Raw genomic sequence first — 22,219 nt, forward strand, 5'->3', positions numbered from 1 at the left:
CATGAGATGAACCAAAATATATAAAAGTTGGTATTTCAAGGACAAAAATGACAATAGTTTATATAAGTAACAAAAAATAAAAATAAGAAAATGTCCAAATCAGTTTCTTTCAATAAAAAAAACTTATGAAACTTTAGCAAAACCTGCAGGTGTTTGTCTGTGTCTGGTGAGTTTTTCAATTAGTGGGTAGAAAATCCAGAAATGTATTCAAGAAAGAAATACTTAAAAATAAAAATATTCAAGTGAAAGTAAAAAGTACTCCTAAAAGTTTTTTTTTTCCAGAAAAGTTACTCAAGTTAATGCAGTTAATACCAAACTCTGAGTATGAGGAAATAAACAGCAGATATTCACAAGTGTTGTCTTGTTATATTTATTTCTTCTTCTTTCTTAGAATAACATGTAGTTTAGGACATGTTTGCAGAGTACATATTTAGAGTTGACCTCTTCTTTGAGGACAACAGTAGGGTTTGTATTTGTCCTCATGAAACAATGGAAAGAAAAACGCTGAACCTAAACAAGAAAGCAGGGTCTGTTTGTGTCCTTCTGGGTTAATCTACCGTTTGAGGCACAGAAACAGAGTAACATCAGGTCGCCGAGACACATTAAGAGGAAAGCGCGGAGATATACTGCTGACCAGAGGGCGAAGCAGAAGGAGAAAGATAGAAAAGGTCAGAGCAGAGTAAAGCTTTTAAAAAGACATGCTGAAGGACTACATTTATATATATTTATATAAGACACTGAAAGCAGCGACAGTTTCCAAGCAGAAAGAGGGAAGAGAGAGAAAGGCAGATCAAGCACGGAGAGGAAAACGATGCGAAGCGAGGTCGGCATGCTTGCAGCACAGAGAGACTTTACAGGAAGCCCAAGACACAAAGATTACATGTAAAGGCTAGAGCGACAGTGCACTAATCTACAAGCTAAGCTATATATATAAATATTGGAATATGTAGGACACTTAGGCTAATTACAGGAGCTATACATACAGTTTACATATATGCACATGGATATATAGGAGACTGCACAAGCTGGAGAGGCAGGGAATCGCATGCACATGCAAGAGGCGCGAGTGTAGCAGCAGCGAGAGCAGCAAGAGGAACGAGCAGAGACGGGAGCGAGTCACAAGTCACCTTCACACTCAAGTCAGAGCCCAAATAAAACCCGTGTTGGTCCCGGGTTGAGTCCAAAGTCAAACAGTGCAAGTCCTGAGTCAGAAATAGCAATCTGAAGCAAGTTTTAAGTCAAGTGCAAAATTAAAGGGGCAGTAGCTTGTTTTCCAGGCACAAAGTGCCATTTTATAGCACAAGTGACTAAGATACCTACAGTCAATTTAATGCTTTAAAACTGGGCCTCTGTCTCTTTAAGAAGCTCCTGTTCTTTTTGAAGCTCCGCCTACAGGAAGTCATCACAATATCCTTTCTCTATGAAGTCTTAAAGGGGAAGTAGTTTTTGTTATAAAAAATTATATTTATATGTACAGACAACGGTTAGTTTTTCTTTATCTTAAATGAAAAATATATTCATATTGTAAAGTTTTGGCTTAATTACTGCTCTATGTGTTGTTCTTGCAGAAAAATGGTATTTTATTGAGTCTTTATACTCCAATTAGCGATTAATCAATTGTCAAATAAGTTGATTATTTTGGTAATCGATTAATCATGATTCATCAGATTAATTGCAATTAATCTGATGAATCACAGATAATTGTATTAATTACGTTTACCTATGATTAATTGCATTAATGATTCGATTAATCTGATTGGATTGGGTCTAATTCTATTAATCACTCTTGATTAATCGTTTCAGCCCTAAATTAAATTCAGTCAATAGTCAACATTTTTGTTAAAGTCTGAATTTTTCACCATTTCATGAGGAAGTCATTCGATTTGTGACTTGAGTTCAGGTCATGTGACCAGAATCCGCAACCCTGTGAAAAGTGTCTGGCTTTTCCGGCTCACCGCAGTGAGGTCAGCTGGCATGAATCTGATGTTGTCTCTGTCACAGTGTGCACAACAGATCCACTTAGGGAAAAAGTGGCAACATAAGCTTTTCATCTACAAAATCAAATTAAAACAGACCCTTAATTCCTTTCACATTCAGACCAAAGAGCTCCAGTTACATTATGTCCGAGAATTTTTTTTTTAACAATAAATCATAAACAACCATAAGACACTGCACGTTATTTAGGTCGCATACTCTAAAGTGCACAACCTCCTGTTTTTTTCTGGAGGCCAACTAGACGATACTGAAAAATCTCTACTAAGGCAACACAGTCACAAACACGCTAAGGTACACGTCGGCACATACAGTCGAGTTTCACTTGTGCACAGAAAAACATGGAGCTTCAGAGTCAAAAAGTGGCTTTGCATATTCATTTAAAACCCTAACGCCAGAGTTTCACACCTACCAATGAAGAACGTGGAGGTGAAATCTGTCTGTTCTTTTAAAAGCCAGTCCCTGAAACAAGTTGTCGTTGAAACAGCTAGAAGAGTCACACACACACAAACACACACACAGTGAAAAGTAAAGCCTTTTGGGGCGACGAGATGAAAATACAGGGCATCTATATCAGATATAGAGAAAATATGAACAATTTTACCTCACAAATAGTCTCTGGTTATACGTCTTATATACATAATATGTATACACAAAGATATGCACTTAGGACATCTTGTAGTTGTATTTACAGTCTATGTTTCAAAGTGATAGTGTTGAGCAAATTGTGCTTTTCTACCTCGGTCTAATGAAAATGCTACAAAACTTCTGCTTTTTAAAAGAAAACCAGAGTTTCAACAGCTAACCCTGCCTACAATAAGCTTTTATACAGATGATTATTATTATTATTATTATTATTATTATTATTATTATTATTATTATCTAAGTTATCATGTGGAAACTTGATTATCTTCCGTTAACGTGCGCTGATACTTCACTACTTCTTTGCAAGATTTTGCGGATATGTAGCTTGGACCCTTAAATATTGCTTGTGAATGAAAACAGAAGCAATCTCAGTTGCTGCTTGAGTTGCTCTCCACAATAATTTAGTGCAAGTGATGTCTAGTGTTAAAGTATCCAAATCTGACCAAAACAGTAATATTATTATTATTGCCCTGCCTTTAAGATAATTCTGCTTAAAGCTTTGTTCTTAAGTGCTAAACATAAGGAAGAGATGCTAAAATGAACATTTGGCCTTTTTCAGCTGAAGTTAAAATAATTTAGTTTTGATTTTATACACAAGCAGGTCCATAGAAACAGTGGTAAATTATTTATTTTGTCCACTTTACTTTACTTTTTTTTTCTACAGTTTTACCCAAAGATTACGCAAAATTTGCTATTCTGACAGGCCTACTGACATTTCACATTTCTGATTTTCATCTATTTTTTATTATTGAATTTATAATTGAATCTGTTTTTGCGGGACTAATTAAGATCATCTGCACACATTTGTAAAAGTCAGTGGGAAAATTTATTATGACGCTGGTGGAGCTAAACCTAAACACAATCAACAGACTTTCAGAAAAAGAGTTAAGCTGTATAAATGAATACATTAAAATACATTAAAGTGTCTTTAATTTCCTTACAATTTAAACTATTAAACTCTGATTAAAGTCATACTACAGTTATCAATTGGAACTACCCTGAACCTTTTAACAATATGGAAACACTGGTTGGTTGGTTGTTTGGTTTGTTGGTTGGTTTGTTGGTTTATTGGTTGGTTGGTTGGTTGATTAGTTTATTGGTTAGTTTGTTGGTTTATTGGTTGGTTGATTAGTTTAATGGTTGGTTTGTTGGTTTACTGGTTGGTTGATTGGATGGTCGGTCAGTCCCACCAGATCCAGTTTGAAAAGTACCAAGAAGCTACCAGTATTAAATTGGTAATCTTTCCAGTGCCTTGGCCTTTAACTTGTAGTTTTAAGCCCAACATCATGATCACTGAAATTCAACAACATTTTGTTTTTTTTTAGGCCAGCATTCCTAATTAGGTGCAGTATCTTTATTTTTATGTTGCTTGCACTAAAACTGAGATTTTATGATGGACCTCCTGCACAAAACATTGTTTTGGTTTAAAGAAACTATTTTTGGTGAATTTTGGAAAATAACAATAAAACAGTCTACTTTGCACAGAGTGAACAATACTCTAAGAATTAACAATGTGCTAAACATAAAAATGACTGCTGTAGCCATTTTAGTTGCAGTAGTAAATGATCTGGGGACATGGGTGCATTTTCCTCAATTTTTTTTTTTTTTTTTACCTTCTTTTGACCATATTTGTTGCCACTTTATACCCATATCAACCATTTGCTCACATGTATTCAATCAGTGCTTTTACTTTAACTCGTCATTGAATATTTTTGGTCTATTCTGGATATAAGAAATCAAATATAAATTTAAAACTCATTAATAATTTTTGTTGTGCACTATTTTCTGTATATTATATTTTGGACTTCGATTGACTTTGACTCTCTGATTAATATTTAGCTTTTTTTTAGAATATTAGAGATATGATGATTTTCAAAACCTATAACTATAATTGGCCTCCTGCTGGTAGATATTAATTATTGCAGTCATATTTTGTGGTTTGTATAAATGTACTTTAGTCACTAAAACAAAAGGAACTGATAGTTTTATAGTCGGTAAAGGAGTCGATGACTCTTCAATAAGCAAAACTACTAAATTACAAAGGGGAAAAACAATCTTTGTCCTTTTGGCTCCATTGAGGAACAATAAAAAAAGAAGTGTTTCCAACTTTAGTGGAATTTGCTGAGAAAATCACCCAAAACATTTGCTTAAGGGTAATTCATGTTGACATTAGCGGCACCTGCTGGCCTTGTTTGGGTAATTCGGCAGTTTTGTGTTTTCAACTTGTCTAGCAGAGGAAAACAAAGTGATATTCAGAACAATGTATAATTTAAATGTTGCATTTTAGTTGAAACAGCTTCATGGACTGGACTCTACCCCCTGCTGTACAGGCAGTTAATTAAGCTGAGGTAAAGATTAGTGCTTTCTTTGTTTAAAATTTTAAATGTTACTATAGAACACAACAACATTTGGCACTTAACAACAAACTCTGTGAATGAGAAATGATCCAAAAATCTCAGATCTCCCTCATCGACTTATTGCACAAGCATTTCATAGCACAAAAATACATATAAAGTCACACTGATGACACTAATCTTGCGGCGACTACACCATAAGAAAGGCGGACAGAAGCACTTTTACATAGCGCTGGACCGAGTCAGTCCACAGAAAAAGCTGCAGTACATAATATATTAATACATCTTTTTTCTTCTTAAATATACTCTTAAATATTAGACTTTACAGGAGAAAAGAGAAATGAGAATGGTTACCGGTACATTCATGACAAACATTTCATCCATCAACGAGGGAAAGTACAGGAGGATTTGGCGAGAGGAGTCTTAAAGATCGTGGCCGAGTCGCTCGATTTCCTCGATGAGGAAGTCGATGTCCTCGAAGGTAGCAGCAGGGTTGGAGATTACCATGCGGAAGAAGTTCACCTTGTCGCCTTGTGGCTGGTAGCTGACCATGGTGGTGCCGTACTCCATCATCCTGGCTTTGATGACTGGAGCCACCTGGAATCACGCAAGATTTAAGAAAAATTACCAATATGCACACACTATATCAGTAGGAGAACTTGAGTAACAATCGATTAAAAATTCACATTCTCGCAATCACATTTCGAAAAATGCACAAAAACAGAAGACGACTGAGGAAACCAGCAAAACATTAAATCTTTTCAAATGCTATAGTCACAAAATGCTAACTGCAAAACCTTACCAAGTATTTTTATCTAGTTTCTAGTGCAAACAACTTATTACACTTAAATTAAGACAAAATTAACTTGCGAGTAATTTAAGCAAGCTATAGGAGCTTATTTTAACAAAATAATTCCTTAATGTTGATGAAAAAGTTCTAGTTCTATTGGCCGTTTATTTCACTTATAATAACACATTTTTCCTGTGTTATAAGTTAATTTATCTGCAAATGGAACATTAAAGAATTATTTATTTAAAACAAGCCCCTACATCTTGGTAGAAACTTACTTCTAATTTAGTTTGTCTAATTTTAAGTTTACTAAGATGTTTACAGAAACTTGACCAAAATTACTTGGTAATATTTTGTGTTTTTGTTTCATTTATCATGGTTGTAAAGTGACTCTAAACAGGTGGGGCTTTTAGTCTAGATTTGAAGGAGCTCAGTGTTTCAGCTGTTTTGCAGTTTTCTGGAAGTTTGTTTCCAGATTTGTGGTGCGTAGAAGCTGAATGGTGGTATCGCATCCTCGGCTACAAGTAAGGGAAACTTACTCCACTACACAAACATAAAAGTAGTAGCAAACTGATTCAGGGGAAAACTGGCAGATAAGATCGTATTTTCTAATTCTTCTTCATCCCATTTTCTAGTGCCGCCCTGGGCAACCGCCCATATGAAAAACCGCCACTGTATGCAGGTTTTTAAATGATTAGGAAAGTGTTTCATTGTCTCAAGTCAAAAATGTCTGGAGATTCTCTGTTTTTGTATTTAGGAAAGGACTGAAAGAAGCCATTTTTTCCCAAACATTAATTTAAAAGCTCTTTGTTCAGTTCCTGAGGAATTTGTGCCTCAACCAGGTGAGCAAACGGCGTAATTTATGAGATTTTGAGGACAGATGCACAGAAACGCAACAAAAAAAAAGAGTTTCAAAATGTTCAACTTTCATCTTTCTCTGTCATTCGTCGCTCCCACAATGCACTGCTGTGAACTGCTTTCTTTAATGTTCAGAAATGTTTTCAGTGAACATTTACAGAAACGGTCGAGACATTTTCATATGAAGACAACTCAAAAGAAAGCGGTGAACACATATTTAGACAAAAGAAAATAATAAAAAGGAAACAAAGCGTCTCGGTGGAAAGCGTCTACAATCATCTGATAACGGTGTTGGATTTTTTTGGGAGTCATGTCTGTTTTTCCTGCTTATTTTAGTCCGACAATGAAGGTCATATAGATAAATCCTGACCTGTTTTAAGAAACATAACATCCTGTCAGCCAAAGGTTTGTTTAAATCATTAAAGACGAAGATGAAAAACTCCTCTGGTTCAGGTTTTCTCCTTACAGGCCTCATCATTTAAAGCTATGTCATCCCTCCAGTCGCAAAGTCTGTGGAAAAGAGCAAAGCTGGCGACTGACGCACGTCTGGTTTGATCTCAGCAGAACATTAGGAGAGGAAACAGCTGCATGTGCAAGGAAACAACCTCACCTCCATTTAAAGGCTATCACAGTTTATTCCTCATGCAGACCACAAAGTGTTTTCTAATGTTGGGTCTTAGCAGTCGCTAATTACCAGGTGATTGTGTTTGAGGACGTGAGTGACAGGCTTGTTGGGTTTGGAAGGTGTGCTGGGCAGATATGGCTGCCTGGCCTCTTATCTCAGCTCACCCACCTTGTGAAGGCGCTTCTTCTTCTCCTCTTTGTCCTCCAGGAAGCGGACCCCCGGTGGGAGGTACCAGAAGCAGACGTTGGTGTGCTGAGGCTGAGGAGGAACAACAGGAATTAACCCAAACATAAACGCTTCTTCTGGGTGATAATGACCAACTTTTACCATCCAGATCGGCTTTTATCGAACCATTTTTTAAAGTGATAATGAAAAGCTTTTACATAAATTACCTGCAGTAAATGATTGTCAACAACTTTAATAATCAATTAATCGTTAACAGTATGCAAATAAAGCCAAAACTGTTCAAAAAATAAATATATAATTGCACATCTGCTTGCTGCTATTTTCACGTGTGAGTGTAAACGTTGACATTGGGGTGTGGCCAGCAGCTTGTTTGGACTGAAAGTGACACGAGGCCCTAAAACAACTCAAATAAAATTAATTCTCATTATTTAAGAATGATTTTTGTGCTAAAAATTTCAATAAAGATATTTTGTATTGCCCAGAAATGTATCTTAATCTGTCCAAAGAACCACAACGGGTCATTTTTAAAGCAGCTTCGGCATAAATCAAGTATTTTGTTTAGTGGATCTTCCCTCAGAGCTCCGAACTGCTGTTTTTGTGGCCGCTGACTGCCTTCGAGTGGAAAAGCATTCATTACCTGCAGCCGAACCAACCAAGCAGACCAGCCTCGTTTACACACCTGGGCCGGTCCGGTTCGTTGTACTTTCAGCTTCAGACTGATCTAATGGCTCACTGGGGGGTCGGAGTCAAACCAACACCTGGGTCATTGCCCAAAGGACGAGGCTTTTCCGGATCACACTCCGATGCTTTTAGTCTCTCTCCGGCCTCAGCAGGGAAACAAAAGGCCTTTAAACGCTACAGAGCCGCCATTATGAAAGACTGTAGGTGTCCAACACGCCGCTCCTCAACTCAAAGCCTCCACATATGTTGGTGTCATAGCTTCGCTTCCAGGCAGCAGGCTATTCATATGCATATCAGCAATTACAGGCTCTTATGCTAGCCATTAACCATAATAGCAGCACATTATACCGCAGGCTAGAAGTAACAATGGCTCCCATCCAACACAAAGCTGGAGCCAATCAAGTCACCAGTAATGACTGAAAGGTAAAATGGAGCCTGACGGACCAGAGGCTGGAGGTTTTCCTCACCTTCCCATCGAACACCATCTGGTATCCTTCTCTGTCTTTGATTTTGTTGTACAGATACTCCGACAGCTCCAAGCATTTGTCAATCTGGGCTTCGAAGCCGATGGTTCCCTGTTGGGGAGAAGATTTGGAGGTTCAACAAAACGTTTGGTCGCATCAGCATTTTTCACTTTCCACACACAAACTTCAAACATTATTTTTTGGGGGGTGTTTTTATGTGAAAACTAAAAATAGAGCATGATGAGGAGTGGAATCAACAACACGCATAACATTCACCATTTCTATAATAAAAAACCCTAAAAAGGGAGGCGAAAAGCTTTACTGCAGCTGTGTCTACCCCTTTACTTTGATACCCATGAATAAAAAGCAGTAAAATCAGTTTGAAGATCATAGTTGTGGTTTATATATTTACAGCTCTGGAAAAAATTAAGAGCGTACTGCACTTTATTCCACCAAATACTGATTTCTAAGTTAATATTGTTAATATTGTCGTTTCTAAATGAATATGTAATATTTTTACAAGTTATTATTTTAACTTATAAAATCATAACATAATTATTTTAATTATTATTAATAATAGTTACAATAATTTTTGTTTAATTTAAACTGTAATTAGATATTTGTATCAGAAACTAAACCAAAATTACTTGGTAAGTTTTTGTGTTTTTGCAGTGGAAAAACTGTCAGTGTTAAAATATTTTTATCTATTTATTAACAGTTAAAGTGTCATTTTTGCAGTGTGCAGTGTACCTTCGCTCTCCACATCAGCCAGAGTTTAAAGATGTCCACATGGCGTCCACACTGCAGCGCTTTGTCCCCGGTGTCGTAGGAAAGGTCGTAATGTTTGTCCTGCTGGAAGAGGTAGCAGGCGTGCATCTGGTTGCAGCTCTGCATCAAACCCTGCAAAGTCAAACCCAACAGGTTGTTCAGCATCACCTCCAGGAACAGGAACAGGAAATGAAAGAGACTCTGGAGGGGAGACCTCCTCTCTGACGAGCAGGGCGGAGCACTGCAGAGGGACGGACATCATTTTGTGAGGGTTCCAGGTCACAGAGTTGGCCCTGCGGTCGGTAAAACAGGCAGTTGGGCATCGTAAACTCTCAGAGGATTTAATATGTTGGTGAAATAAATAAAAAGACAGACGGTGACCTCTCAACGCCGTCCAGTTTCCACCGGTGTCTCCGGGACATGAGCAGACTCCCTCCCCATGCTCCCTGTTGAGAACACAACTCATCGGTCATTTGGCAATAAAATCAACCAAAAAAATAAATAAATAGTAATAATAAATCAAATATGTGTTTTTTGGGGAATAATTTTCAAATTAACAACCTCACAGATGTTGATAAACCAGAACTGGGAACAACAGTTTAAACTTTTTGTGGGTTAAATTCACATTTTGTATTTTTTTTTATTTTACTTTTGTCTCAATTTATTTTAAAAACAACTAGTCAGCCATTTTATAGCATTAAATCATGTTGGATTACGTTCAACGGGCTGTTACATAGCAACCCCAAAGTGAAGCTTCTGCTGCTGTTTTGTTTTCCATTGACCAGGTTAGGATACAAACATGTTCATTTTATTTTTAAATCATTCTTAGAGAGAAGAGAGTCTGTTCTGAGCTCCTGTCAGAATGAGCTATTTTAGGGCGTCTTGTCACTTTAAATCCAAGTAAAATGCTTCTGGCCACGCCCCCCAACTCAACGTTTACACTCGCATGTGAAAATGGCTACAAACAGATGTGCAAATGTATAACGATACGTCTTTGAAAAGCAGAAGTGGAGCCTCCTGCACAACCAGCAACAATGAAGCAAGGGGTTTCTAGTCAACAACAAAACTCTTGTCTTTTCCAGCAGCCATTGTACAGGACATACAGTGGTAAAACCAGCTGGCCAAATGTGCTGGAACTCTGCTAGAGTTGCTAGCTAACAGACTTGGTTGAGGTTGCTAGAGAACTGTGCAGTGGCCATTGATAATGAATTAATCACCAAATGTTTTTTGGTGTTTTCCAGACATCAAAAAACATTAACTGATTGCTAGGAAATGGCTGAGTGTCGTTTTGCCAAATGGAAACGTAAAAATGTGCAAAATGTGAATTTGGGATAAAAGGTCCTATTTAGCAGAACTATAAACACCCAGGAACTCTGACTTAAAACACATATGGCCTCCACTGGCTAATACATCAAGCATCAAGAAAGTTAAAACTCAAAGATAATTGGGTGTTTTCTAGTTCCAAGAGTCTAAATACAGATGAAGGTTGGAATGGATGAAGCATGAAAATGTCTGAAACACCAGCAGGTCTGAAAATTCACCAATTTAAATGAAATTCATCAATTCTGCAAAGAGCTGTGGTCAAATATCCAACCAAAATTGTGACAGAAGCTTGTTATATGGACACAAAAATCTGTGAAGTTTCCCTATGGAGTATTAAGGGACATTCACCCAAACGAAATATAAAACCAAATGAAGCTTTCTCCCATTTTTAAACATTGTTCAAGTTGTCTGATGCAAAATCACTTTAAAACGAAGCGTCCAGAGGCAAATATTAAACACCTTTCCAATCAATCCTACATTTAATATTTTAAATGCCGAACCATTGATTGTAAAACTTGTTTACAATTTCTCTGATTGTTTTCCTCATTCTTGGACTTTGTTCTAAACATTCCCATCGTTCTGGAAGATAAATTACATCCCAAGAAGCTGCTAAGAGGAAAATATTGATTTATAAGCATCATAAAAGCTCACGCTAAAACACCCATAATTCACAGCTCCATGATTCCCAAAGAATACGTTTATTTTTTTATGGTTGCTCGCAACATGATAGACAAGGCCATTTGTGTCTCCTAATAGAGGCGTCCCCTGTCAGGACTGCTTCACCTCCATTAGCAGATAGAGTTCCTCGCAGTGATGGCGAAGTCAGGGGGAGGAGATGATTTACTGCCTCTGCTCCAGTTTTTCTAATCTCCAGTGTTAGAGAGGAAATGGCTTGCTGCCTATCTGGGTCAACCGCAAGCAGACGGACATAATAGATTTGTCTGACTTTTACTGAAATCACCTCCAGAGACACACTCTGCGTCACAGATGTAAAGAAGCAAGCAGCTAGAAATAATCTCTAAATATGTTTTTACTAATTCTTAAATGCTTCAAAAATGCTTTTTATTGCCCTTGTTATATTTGAAATAATCAGCTGGGTTACAGTGAGGTACTCCAGCTGATTCGCACTGCAGCCTAAAGTGACCCAAATATGTTTTTTTGCCTGAATGCGACCTGGATCTGTTATTTTTATGACAACCTGACCAACACAGATAATTGGTTATTTGTTTTTTTTGTTTTGTTTTGTTTTTTAGAAATGTGACCCTGTGTTACTTTAGGAGTATTTTCACTAAGCAGTACTTTACTTGAGTAACTTTATTGTAAAAATTCTGTATTTTCTACCCACTGAATGAAAGAAATTCAGCAGAAACACACCTGCTGTTTTTGTTAGTTTTGTAAGTTTGTTATTGAAAGAAAGTAATTTGGAAAACAAAATATTTTGCCTAATTTTGTTTTCTTGCACAGCCACTTTTCACTTTTACTAAAGTAAAAAATATGTTGATGTAATGCTACTCTAACTTCAGTAAAATGTTGGGGTACTTTGTCCGCCTTTGCATATTTGGAAATGTGGCAAAAAGAATAATTTAATTTCACAAAAATCGGATTTGTGTCACTTCAGGCTGCAATGTGAATGAAGCCTTAGGTAACACAACCAGATGAAGAATCCGTCTGTTCAACTCACATCCACGTGAAACCAGATGTTGTACTTTTTGCAGATGTCAGAGATGGCGATGAGCGGGTCAAAGGCGCCGTACACGGTCGTCCCAGCTGTCGCGCTCACAAAGAACGGTACAAACCCCTGTGGCGGAAAGGACAGACAACGTTACCCGTTGTAACACGAGTCCAAATTCCTCTCATGATCATCATCAGGGCTGTTTAAGTGCAACAAATCCCATAAAACCAATGCAGTATGAAGCAGGAGCCATCTTTCTGTGGAGGGGATGTGAATCTGGTACCTTGTGTTTCGCCTCCAGTATTCTCCTCTCCAGGTCGGCAGGGATCAGTTTGCCGCTGCAGAGAAGAAAAACGCATTTGGGTCTAAAAACCGGGTAAAGCAGATGGATTACATGTGCAAAAACACAAATTTTACACTTAATTTTATCTATAATTCTATTTAAATGTTTTAAAATTTGTCTAATTTTAATTTGTTTGATGTGTTTTTCTTATAGTATGTTGTTTTTAACTTACTTGTATAAGCAATTTATATTGTCTTTGGCTGCTTTATTAAGTTTTTACAGACTTTTTTTCCTACGTCACTGATGTTTCTCAGGGTTTCTATAGGTATTATATAAAATGAACCTTTTTCAAGCTTTAAAACAAGTTAAAATGTTATTCCCTCATCAAAAACATAACTGGAGTCTTATGGCAATCAATCAGCTGTTCAAAACGCCTGAGGGAATCAAGTCCCGCCAAGTTTCTGCTTCCAAGAGCAACCCTGTCCCCATTCAGTTCCTTCAGACTAGCCAGCAGCAATTAGCAAACACCTGGTGGAACTGCTGAGCCCATTAAGGGAGCTATTTCTCAGTGAAAATCCTGGGGAAATCGTTGTTAAAGGGTTAATAGAGGAGCTATGTTGTGATCACTTCCTGAAGGCAGAGTTTCCGAAAAAGCAGGAGCTTCTTAAAGAGACAGAGGCCCAATTTCAAGCCATTAAATTGCTAAGATAAATTTGATATATAGAGCATTTTTACAACAACTGAAGGTAATATAGTTACTTGATTATGTTATACGGGGCACTATGTGGCTGGAAAACACATTATACTTCCCTTTAAAGATTTTTAAAACCTTTATAAGACCATTATGAATGAAATTTGAGACCTTTATCATAATGGGAATAAATATATAGCAGCTAAAATACAACTTTTACGTACTTTTGAAGTGTTTTATTCAATCGTTGGCCATTGCAACGATTGAATAAAACACTTATATCTGGACTGCAGTTGCCCACCCTCCCAAAACATGAGTTTAAGTCTAGCTGTTTGGTTCTGGTAGTTTGATTTAGTTTCACACAATAGACCTCGCCAATCTAGACTTTTAGTAGCTAGCTAGCAAGGGTATATTGGCAGCTAGTTACCAGTAGCCTCAACTGCCTCAAGTTACAGAAGTGGTAAACTCACACTTTTGCCTGACAGAAATGTCCTGCAGGTTCCCTATGAGAATATACAAAATTAAATGATCCTTTCATGATAAAATCTATGTGGGAAAAAACTAAACCGACACACCACCGAGACATGGTGGAGGCAGCAGCATGCTAAGGGAAGGTTTTTCTCCGACAACAGTAGAGAAGCTAATAGGAGTTTGAAACAAACTGAAGTGTACTTGCAAGGTAGTTTTGTCTGATTTTGAGTGTACCAAGAAATTTACATCAGAAATTAGACAGAAATATGTGATAAAAAATTTTTTTGTAGTGTTTGTTGTTATTTGAGAGATTTGAACTGTTTATTAAATCTCTAATAAATATTGTAGGAAACAATCTTTGAAAATGGCAGTGAAACTAAAGATAAGGAAGCTCTGATTGAATGCATTTTACCATTCGTCTGCTTTGATGCAGATCACGCTTTCAGTCCCAATGCCAAGCGCCGCCGCTCCCTTTTTGATGGAAAAATGGCTCTGTGAGATGACAGAAACACAGCAGAAGCACCCGGATCACAGGAGGCAGAATAAATCTGTGAAAACACACTCGTGATGACATATTTGTGTGTCATTTAATGGCTGTCGCGCTCACAGCATCGTTCAAAACGCCCTTTAAAGATGAAGGAGGTGTCGTATAAAGTGACAGATGCTCTCCGCAGCTTGTGACCTTCTGTTTGCTCAACATAATGTTGGCTTAAGGCTGGAGGTGTAAGGGTGCTGCGCATTTTCTTTGTAAGAAAGCTGCAGCGAAGATGAGAACTGGGCTGGAAAATCTGACATTTGGTTTAAACTTTGAAGGAACAGTGCGTCCGTCTGAGTCCTTACGTGTTCGGATGTGAAGGCCACCAGTTTGGGGACGGACGACATTCCTTTCTCCTTCACTTCAGGGAACATCTTGAAGCGGGCCAGCAGCATGGCGTACATGTTGGAAATAGCACCCCCTGGGGGACATATGGGGCAAATTCACTCTGAGACAAAGAAAAAATCTGTTTTTTTCCATTAAAGGATGCTTAAATTATTTGTTTTTTATTAGAAAGTAAGCAATATTTGAAGATAATGCACTCCAATTATTTCAATTTATGACAATACCAAAAAATTTCCAAAAAGTAAGAGCCCACTGCACTGAACCCCATTGAAAACCTTGTTATTTTTCCACCAAATATTGATTTCTGAACTGAATTAAAACATTAGTATTGTTTTTTCTAAATAAATATAAACTTGTTTTCCTTGCATTATTTGAGATCTGAAAGCAATGCATCTTTTTCATTATTTTGACCATTTCTCATTTTGTGCTATATTTTTGCTTGGAATTTCGGAGACATGATGTCTGTAGTTCGTAGAATAAAATAAAATTTTTAATTTTACTCAAACATATACCCATAAAAAGTAAAATAGGAAAAACTGATCTTTAATTTTTTCAGAGCTGTAGCTGGTTTTGTAAAAAATTCACATCAAAACCAATTATACATTCTGGAAGAGCTGAAGCTAAGGTTCAAATCATGCCAGCGACACATATGACAAATAAAAAATTAAGTGAAAAAAGTGCTCTGAAATTTTGTTGACATTATTTTGAACAAGGGTTGCAACTTGTAATTATTTTAGTGATTGATTATTCTGACAATCAATTAATCAGAATAAGAAAATTGGCACATTGCATATTTTTTATGTAAGCCTTTGTGTAGAAAATTAGAAGTGCATTAAAATGCAAATCCTCATAATTCTATTTCTTTTTGAAATAAGAAATTAAACATTTTACTGTCTAAAATGTAAGATGCAATTCATTTAGTGCTTAATAGGGATTTTACTTATTTATTTTTACATAATTTGAAGCAAGTGAAGCTACAACGAGGCCACTTGAGGAGTTCTGGTAAAGAATATTTACATATCCTGATTTTTTGCCTTAAATGTAAAATGTACTTATTGTTCAGTTTTGGCATAATTACTACTATGAGAATGTTGCTTTGTCAGCAAATGTGTGGAGTCTGTATGTTCTAGTTACCAATTAATTGTTCTCTAAATTAGTTGAAGATTATTTTAATAATCGGATGTGATTAATCTGAGATTGAAGTCAGAAGCTGAAGTTGAAAAAGACATAATTTTGAAACTAAAGTAAGATTTTTATTTAGTTTTTTTTATGGTTATGTGCATCAATTATGTTCAAGTTGCTAAAAAAAAATACCAAGAGAAATCAGGCTGTTTTATAAAATTGTTTTTAGATTTTCAAATCCCACCCCAGGAGTAACAGTGGCCCCCTTCTGGCCCCTATGCAAAGCTTTCTGGATGCACCCCTGGTCTTTGAATGAAAAAGGAAAATCTCCTGTTTAGAGAACAATTTGAGCAAATTGAGTCTCTCTATCTGTAACAGTCATCAAACTTCATCATGTGTCACCAGAAGTGAGAGGGTGAGGAGGGGGTTGTGGGTGAGAATAATAAAAAACAATTTCATGCTAATTGCCCTTGAAACTGGTTCCCCTTATATCATCAAAATGCAAATTGACACATTACGACACAAACAGCAGGGTCTGTTTCACATTTTAAAAAAAGGCATACCGGGTGAGAAAATGCCGTCTCCTCGCCCGTCCGACCAGCCAATGATCTCCCTCATCTTCTTCAAGGTGACGTACTCCAGCAGCACAAACACAGGCGCCACCTCATAGGTGAACCTGCATTACACAAGACGCGTCACCAAGGTTAAAAAAAAAAAAAATCTGGTGCAATTATGACTCATCACCAAGAGAAATAACAAAGATTTCTCATTTTAGCTGGAATTTTGCAACATGTAGGAAACATTTAAAGAAAAGGGGAAATTTGGCTCTTAGATTTAGATTTGTAAAATAAAAATATGCATGTGTGGTTTACGAATCACACACATTGATATATTAAAAAATGTTTTCTCACAACTGTAACAAAACACAAGAGAGTCTAAGAACTTGGGAGTCTTTTAAACTTAAACGTATGTCATTCTTATTTTTATTCTGCTTTTTTGTTTTGCTTTCGTTTGAACTTTTTGCCATACGACTTTTTTCTGTACTGCACTGTCATAATAGACATGTTGCAATGTGACATCACGCACACAAGGCAACCCTACATGTTGAAAGAGCCATTTTGGATTAAAAATAAAACAAAAAACAAATCTGTCTAGAGCTGCAAAAAATTTTAAGCCTTATATAAGTTTTATAATTGCCTTTATTATAAATGACTAAGTGTATAGATAATTTGTAGTAATTATTTATTATCATAATAATGACAATTGTTCTAAGTGTCATTCTAAATATATACTGACAAAAATCACTAATCAATTGATAGAAACACAGACTTTGTTACTAAATATTTGTGACTATGGCAGGATTGTGTTTAATGTGAATTCACTGGACAGTTTCTCAACATTAACTTTAATCTTGTGGCAGCAACTAATGCAGCGCCTTCCCTGGAAATGTCTTTCCACACGATTGCGTCATGTTTGTCCTTCCAGAAACCATATCAAAACAACAAATACATTTCCCACTGCCATCTTTTCCCATTTTCAAACATTTTTGAAAAAGCTCTTGAGAGCCACCAGGGCGGCGCTAAACAGCCGCGGGTTGCCGACCCCTATGCGAGGCGATAAAGACTGTTTGGTTGTAGCTGTCAAGTTGTCAACATAATTCGCTAAATCTTAATTGTACACATGATATATAAAATAAAAAGAGATACAGTGCTTTGCTACTAATTGTAAACTCTAAGACAATTAAGAAAAGATTTAATTACGAAAAATGGCGGGAGAAGGAAGTAGGTCAGCTAACTAGCTTAACTTTGACAACCTTAACATGTAGATGTGCTGCGGAGTTAGAATCACTTAAAAAAATAATATAAAATAATAAAAATAATACAGCTCTCTGACAGATCACCAGTATAGAAGAGGCTTAACTTAGCTAATCCAGCTAATCAGCCACAGCTGCAATAGCTTAGCTAATAGCAGTGTTAGCTAATTTACCACAATCACTTATTAATAAGCACAAAATAAACAACAAGGCTAAAGATATAATATCGCAACAGACTGAATATTTTGTTTTTGAAATGGTTTGGTGTTTACATTAGTGGTTGTTGTCAGTTAGTTGTTTGGCCAACGGGTCTGTGACGAGCATAGCGGAGCATAGCCGACACAGAGAGTGAGAAAAAAAAAGAATACCAGTGGTGTTGAATTATTCTTCAGCTGTTTTTATGCGTTATTTTTCCTTTGCCTGGGCGCACAGCGCTCAAGAAACAATACCTACAACTCAGGTTTCATTTTGTCAACGGAATTATTCTATCGCGGCTATCCGGCATTGTGCGCATGCGCAGGACTTCCGGACGTAAACAAACATTTAGAACGTATTTGATTGTAGAGATGAAAAAAAGCCTTTGTGGAAAACTCTGGCATGTTATGAGATGTGAATGGTCCGTTTTGAAATAAATACACAATATTTATTGTTTTAGCAATAAGTGGGGCAACCCGTCGCACCCAGAGCCAAAGAGTTTATCATCCCCAAAACACACATCCACAATTAGGTCCTGATTGGCTCTCAATTTAATTTCAGAGCTAATTTTCTTCCCTTGAATCCCCGAGAGGACGAGAGGTGAACGGGGAGGGGTAACAGGGTGAGTGGGTAAATAAAAAGCCGCTATCTGCCCCTGCAGACGCAGAGCAGGAAATGGAAATTCATTGTCATCGCTTGGGTTATCGGCGCGCAGCATCGCGCTGAGGCAGGCCGCATACTCACATGTTGGTGTTGGCCGTGGATGTGAGCCAATCGGCTGCCAGCCCGACCATGTCTAATCCTGTGGAGAGCTGATTGAAGTACCTGGGGTGCGCTGCAAAAGAAAGAGGGAGGAGGAGGAAAGAGAGAGAGAGGAATGCAATTTAAAAGGCTTTTGTTTGGAAAACTGCATCAGAACTGTCATTTCAGAAATGCTTTAATTACAGAGCGGGAATGAAGATGCAGCGAGGCTTTCTGAATAATCCGCGGAAACGATGAAAACATTCACAGGCGCAGAGGCTGGCGCTGGGATTTATTAAAGGGTAAACACCCCAAATCTGCACCACTGCTTCATCATCAAGCTTTTTATTCATGGATTCATTTCACACTTAAAACATATACCATTAGAACCACAACAGAGCCCCTAAAATAAGCAGTAAATCGGTTATTGTGTGATCAAAACAGGCTGTATCCTTTATTTAAGGCTGCTGAAAGGTTTCTGATCCTGCTCCTGTAAACGTCACTCAGCAGAGAATAATGGACTTGGCCTATGAAGCCTGATTATTAGCCTATTATCTGCCGCCTGCTGAACCAGATTTACTGCGCCGCCGCATTTATCGGTCTGGTGGCCATGCAGCAGCAGCAGCAGCAGCAGTATGAGGAGGAGGAGGAGGAGGAAGAGGAGGAGGAAGAGCAGCAGGAGGACATTTAAAACCAAAGGAGGACAGCTTCCATGTTGACTCTCTTTCCTCTCTCATTTTTATTTTTAAAAGACAGAACATTTATTCTGCGTTTTCTGGGCAGATTTTTTGGTTCATTTATCAAATTTTTTCTCTCTCTCATACATTTATATATATTAATATTGTTTATTATCAATAATTATTTACATATATATTCTAATTCATGTCTTTTTCTATTATTAATTTATTCTAAGTGTAGCAATTCATTTGTGCAACTTTACAAATTTCTTGCACTTTTAGTGACTTATTTTTTATGTTATTTTTTGCTTTAACATACAAATGCATATTTCAAAACCGACTGATTTTCTTACACATTGCTCCATTTCGTCATTTTGTTTGCATCTTAAGTCAAATTCTCACTTTAAAACGCTTCAATCTGACTGCAGGCCTCCATCCAAACCAATCACCTTCAATCATTTGAGACAAAGCGGAACCATCCGCGCTTCCATTTCATTTTCAACGTGTAAAACGGTAAATATCCAAACACACAGGTGCGTAAAAGCGCTCACCTGTTTTGATGGCGTATTTGAGAGTTGCGCGGCAGCTGATCAAGATGTCATCCAGCGTGGCCGGCTCGTCCTGCAGCTCCCAGTTGTTGAGCTGCAGCAGCTCGTTGGGATAATGAAAATCGATCACTTTCGTTTCCCGGTCGAACGACTCGACTATGTAGGCCATTAAAATATCCACGACCTCCTGCAGGAAGGTCATCGTTTTGGTGTCTCCGTCCATGGCAGGCAGCAGGTCTGAGGCCAAAAGAAAGGATAGAAAATCACATAAACATGTGAGGGATTTCTAAACACGACGAAGGAGGAAAATAAAATAAAAAATCATATCATTTCATAATAAATTATTCATGTGGAAAATTTGACGCGTGGTTAGATTTTTTTAAAGATGTAAATATTTGTGTTTTCTTAAGATTTTTAGACTTCATGAGGAGAGAAAGGTGAAGGTGACCTCTGAGGAAAATAAATAAATAAAAACTAAACGTATTTTTCAGACTGTTCACATCATTTATTTATTTGTTAACAGTGTATTTTAACTAAATATGACAGAAAACATTCGCCTACAATAAATAGGCCTGAGGAGAAGTTTTATTTTCATTATCTGCTGTAATGAAGAAGGAAAACACAGCAAAAGGCCTTAATCTGGAGCATTTGGTTGATTGAGAATTGAGAATATTCTCACAAATACGTGAGTCAAATGAAACACTTGCAGTCGCATTAAGTGGCGCAGTTTTTGCGCTGTTTACCTGTTGAGTAGAGGTCTGAGAAGCCCACATCGGTGCTTTTGGTGCAGGTGCAGGATTTGTTGCAGCCGCAGCTTCCCGCAGCGGTCTGCGGCGGCTGCTTGGCGGCGGGCTCGGCGGGTTTCTCCCCTTCTCCGACATTTAGCAGCGCTTTGGGGGAATAAAAGAAATCCCAAAATGACTCAATAAACTCCCTCCCCTCCAAAAACCCCCACTACATTACTGACATATTAACACCAGAATCGCAAACGTACCACATAACTTTGATCCAATTCCTCCGGATAATTTCTGGGCAGCTGCTTGGCACCAAGCCCTGGCTGGAAAACATAAAAATATTCACATGTCGAATTATTTTTCTAACTTTTATAAGAAGATACACATAAATATGCTAGATTAGATTTAAAAAATGGAAGGCCAGAGACAAAAAAATAAAAATAAAAATAAAAAAGAAGAAGAGGAAATCATCCAGGAATAAGAAGCCACTCACGGGTGCTGGGGCTTTGACTCCCGGTGTTGGCCCCCGCATTTTCCCCGCCGAGGGTCCAGAAGCCGTGTGATGCCATTTGTCGCCGGTTATTGGGAGGTGCGGGAGGCGCGGGGAGCAGGCGCAGAGCCCATCCACACGCAGCTGATCGCGGCCGCTGCGGCGCTGGATGTGACCGGAGAGCCGCGGCGCATCCGACTCACCGCTCCGTGCGGCGTGGGAGCGAGCGCGTCAAAAACACGAAACACAAAGAGCGTCCACAGGTGCGGGATGCATGGAGCAGCGTGTGCGCATAAAAGTCCGCAAAAAAAAAAGGAAAAAAGAAAGAAAGAGAAAAAACAGCGGCGCGTCTGATGTGCGCGCAGGGATTAAAACAGAAAACAAACCAAAAACACAAAGGAAGTTCTGAATGAAACGTTGCACCTTTTCAAACAAAGAAGAAGAAAATCAAGTGTTGATGTGGAAGGAACCAAACACAGATGTCTGTAAATACTCAAACACCCGCAGCCGCGCAGAAAAATTCACGTCAGCAAAGAAATTCCTACGTGATTCACTCCAGGGTCATGACGAGTCGCGTTGCGTGGCGCGTCGTGACTCCGTCCACCCCCAACATTTCGTTCCCCTGGAGCGCACAACTTACCCTGCGCACAGCCGCAGAATGCCAACTAATCCATCCGCAAGGCGATTGCGGAGTTTTTTCTTTTGACGACCGGCTGCTCTAATTGGCCGCGTCCAGAGGAGAAACCTGCAGGGCGGGGAGGAGAGCAGAGAAGCTCCGCTCCAAAAGGCAAAACGGTTCAAAATGTCCAGCATTTCTCACCATGTGTTTCACTCCAAGAGCTGCGCTCATCACTGCGGCTATTGAGCCAAAATATCTGACATTTGACTATTATTGCTTCTTTTTGGTACCTTCATAAAAATGTAAATAATCTACAAATATAGTTGAAGTGCAAATAGTTTTAGATGAACAAGTCTTTAAATAATCCCTTTATGGATTTACGCTCCACTTCAGTTTGTTTCTGGTGACTGAAATTAGAAACAATGACATTTCTCCACATTTTCTACTCAGTGAATCTTCTCATTGGTCAGTTTTACTCCTTCCTGTTGTTTAAAACTCTCATTAAAACCTGAATTCATCAGGAATTGTACATTAAAATAATCCAAATAGCCATTTATGTCTCAAATTATAAACATAAATGAAGTTGTAGTAAATACT

The 22,219-nt window shown here is 37.9% G+C and overlaps 1 protein-coding gene across 1 annotated transcript; it reads right to left on the reverse strand.

Annotated features, from left to right (window-relative positions):
* Positions 1-354: 354 nt before the first annotated feature.
* gad2 (glutamate decarboxylase 2) lies at positions 355-21,643 on the reverse strand. The gene is made up of 16 exons (XM_055020921.1): positions 21,007-21,643; positions 20,774-20,836; positions 20,523-20,669; positions 19,783-20,016; positions 18,558-18,648; positions 16,369-16,481; positions 14,644-14,759; positions 14,216-14,295; positions 12,642-12,696; positions 12,368-12,484; positions 9,745-9,809; positions 9,578-9,656; positions 9,346-9,495; positions 8,599-8,706; positions 7,433-7,522; positions 355-5,588 (listed from the first exon to the last, which is right to left on the reverse strand). The coding sequence occupies exons 1-16, from the start codon at positions 21,080-21,082 to the stop codon at positions 5,415-5,417; spliced, it is 1,758 nt and encodes a 585-aa protein (XP_054876896.1). The 5' UTR covers positions 21,083-21,643; the 3' UTR covers positions 355-5,414.
* Between the last annotated feature and the right edge of the window lie 576 nt (positions 21,644-22,219).

The sequence above is a fragment of the Poeciliopsis prolifica genome, unplaced genomic scaffold (genome assembly GCF_027474105.1).
Source record: "Poeciliopsis prolifica strain line A6 unplaced genomic scaffold, Auburn_PproV2 SCAFFOLD072, whole genome shotgun sequence".
NCBI lineage: Eukaryota > Metazoa > Chordata > Actinopteri > Cyprinodontiformes > Poeciliidae > Poeciliopsis > Poeciliopsis prolifica.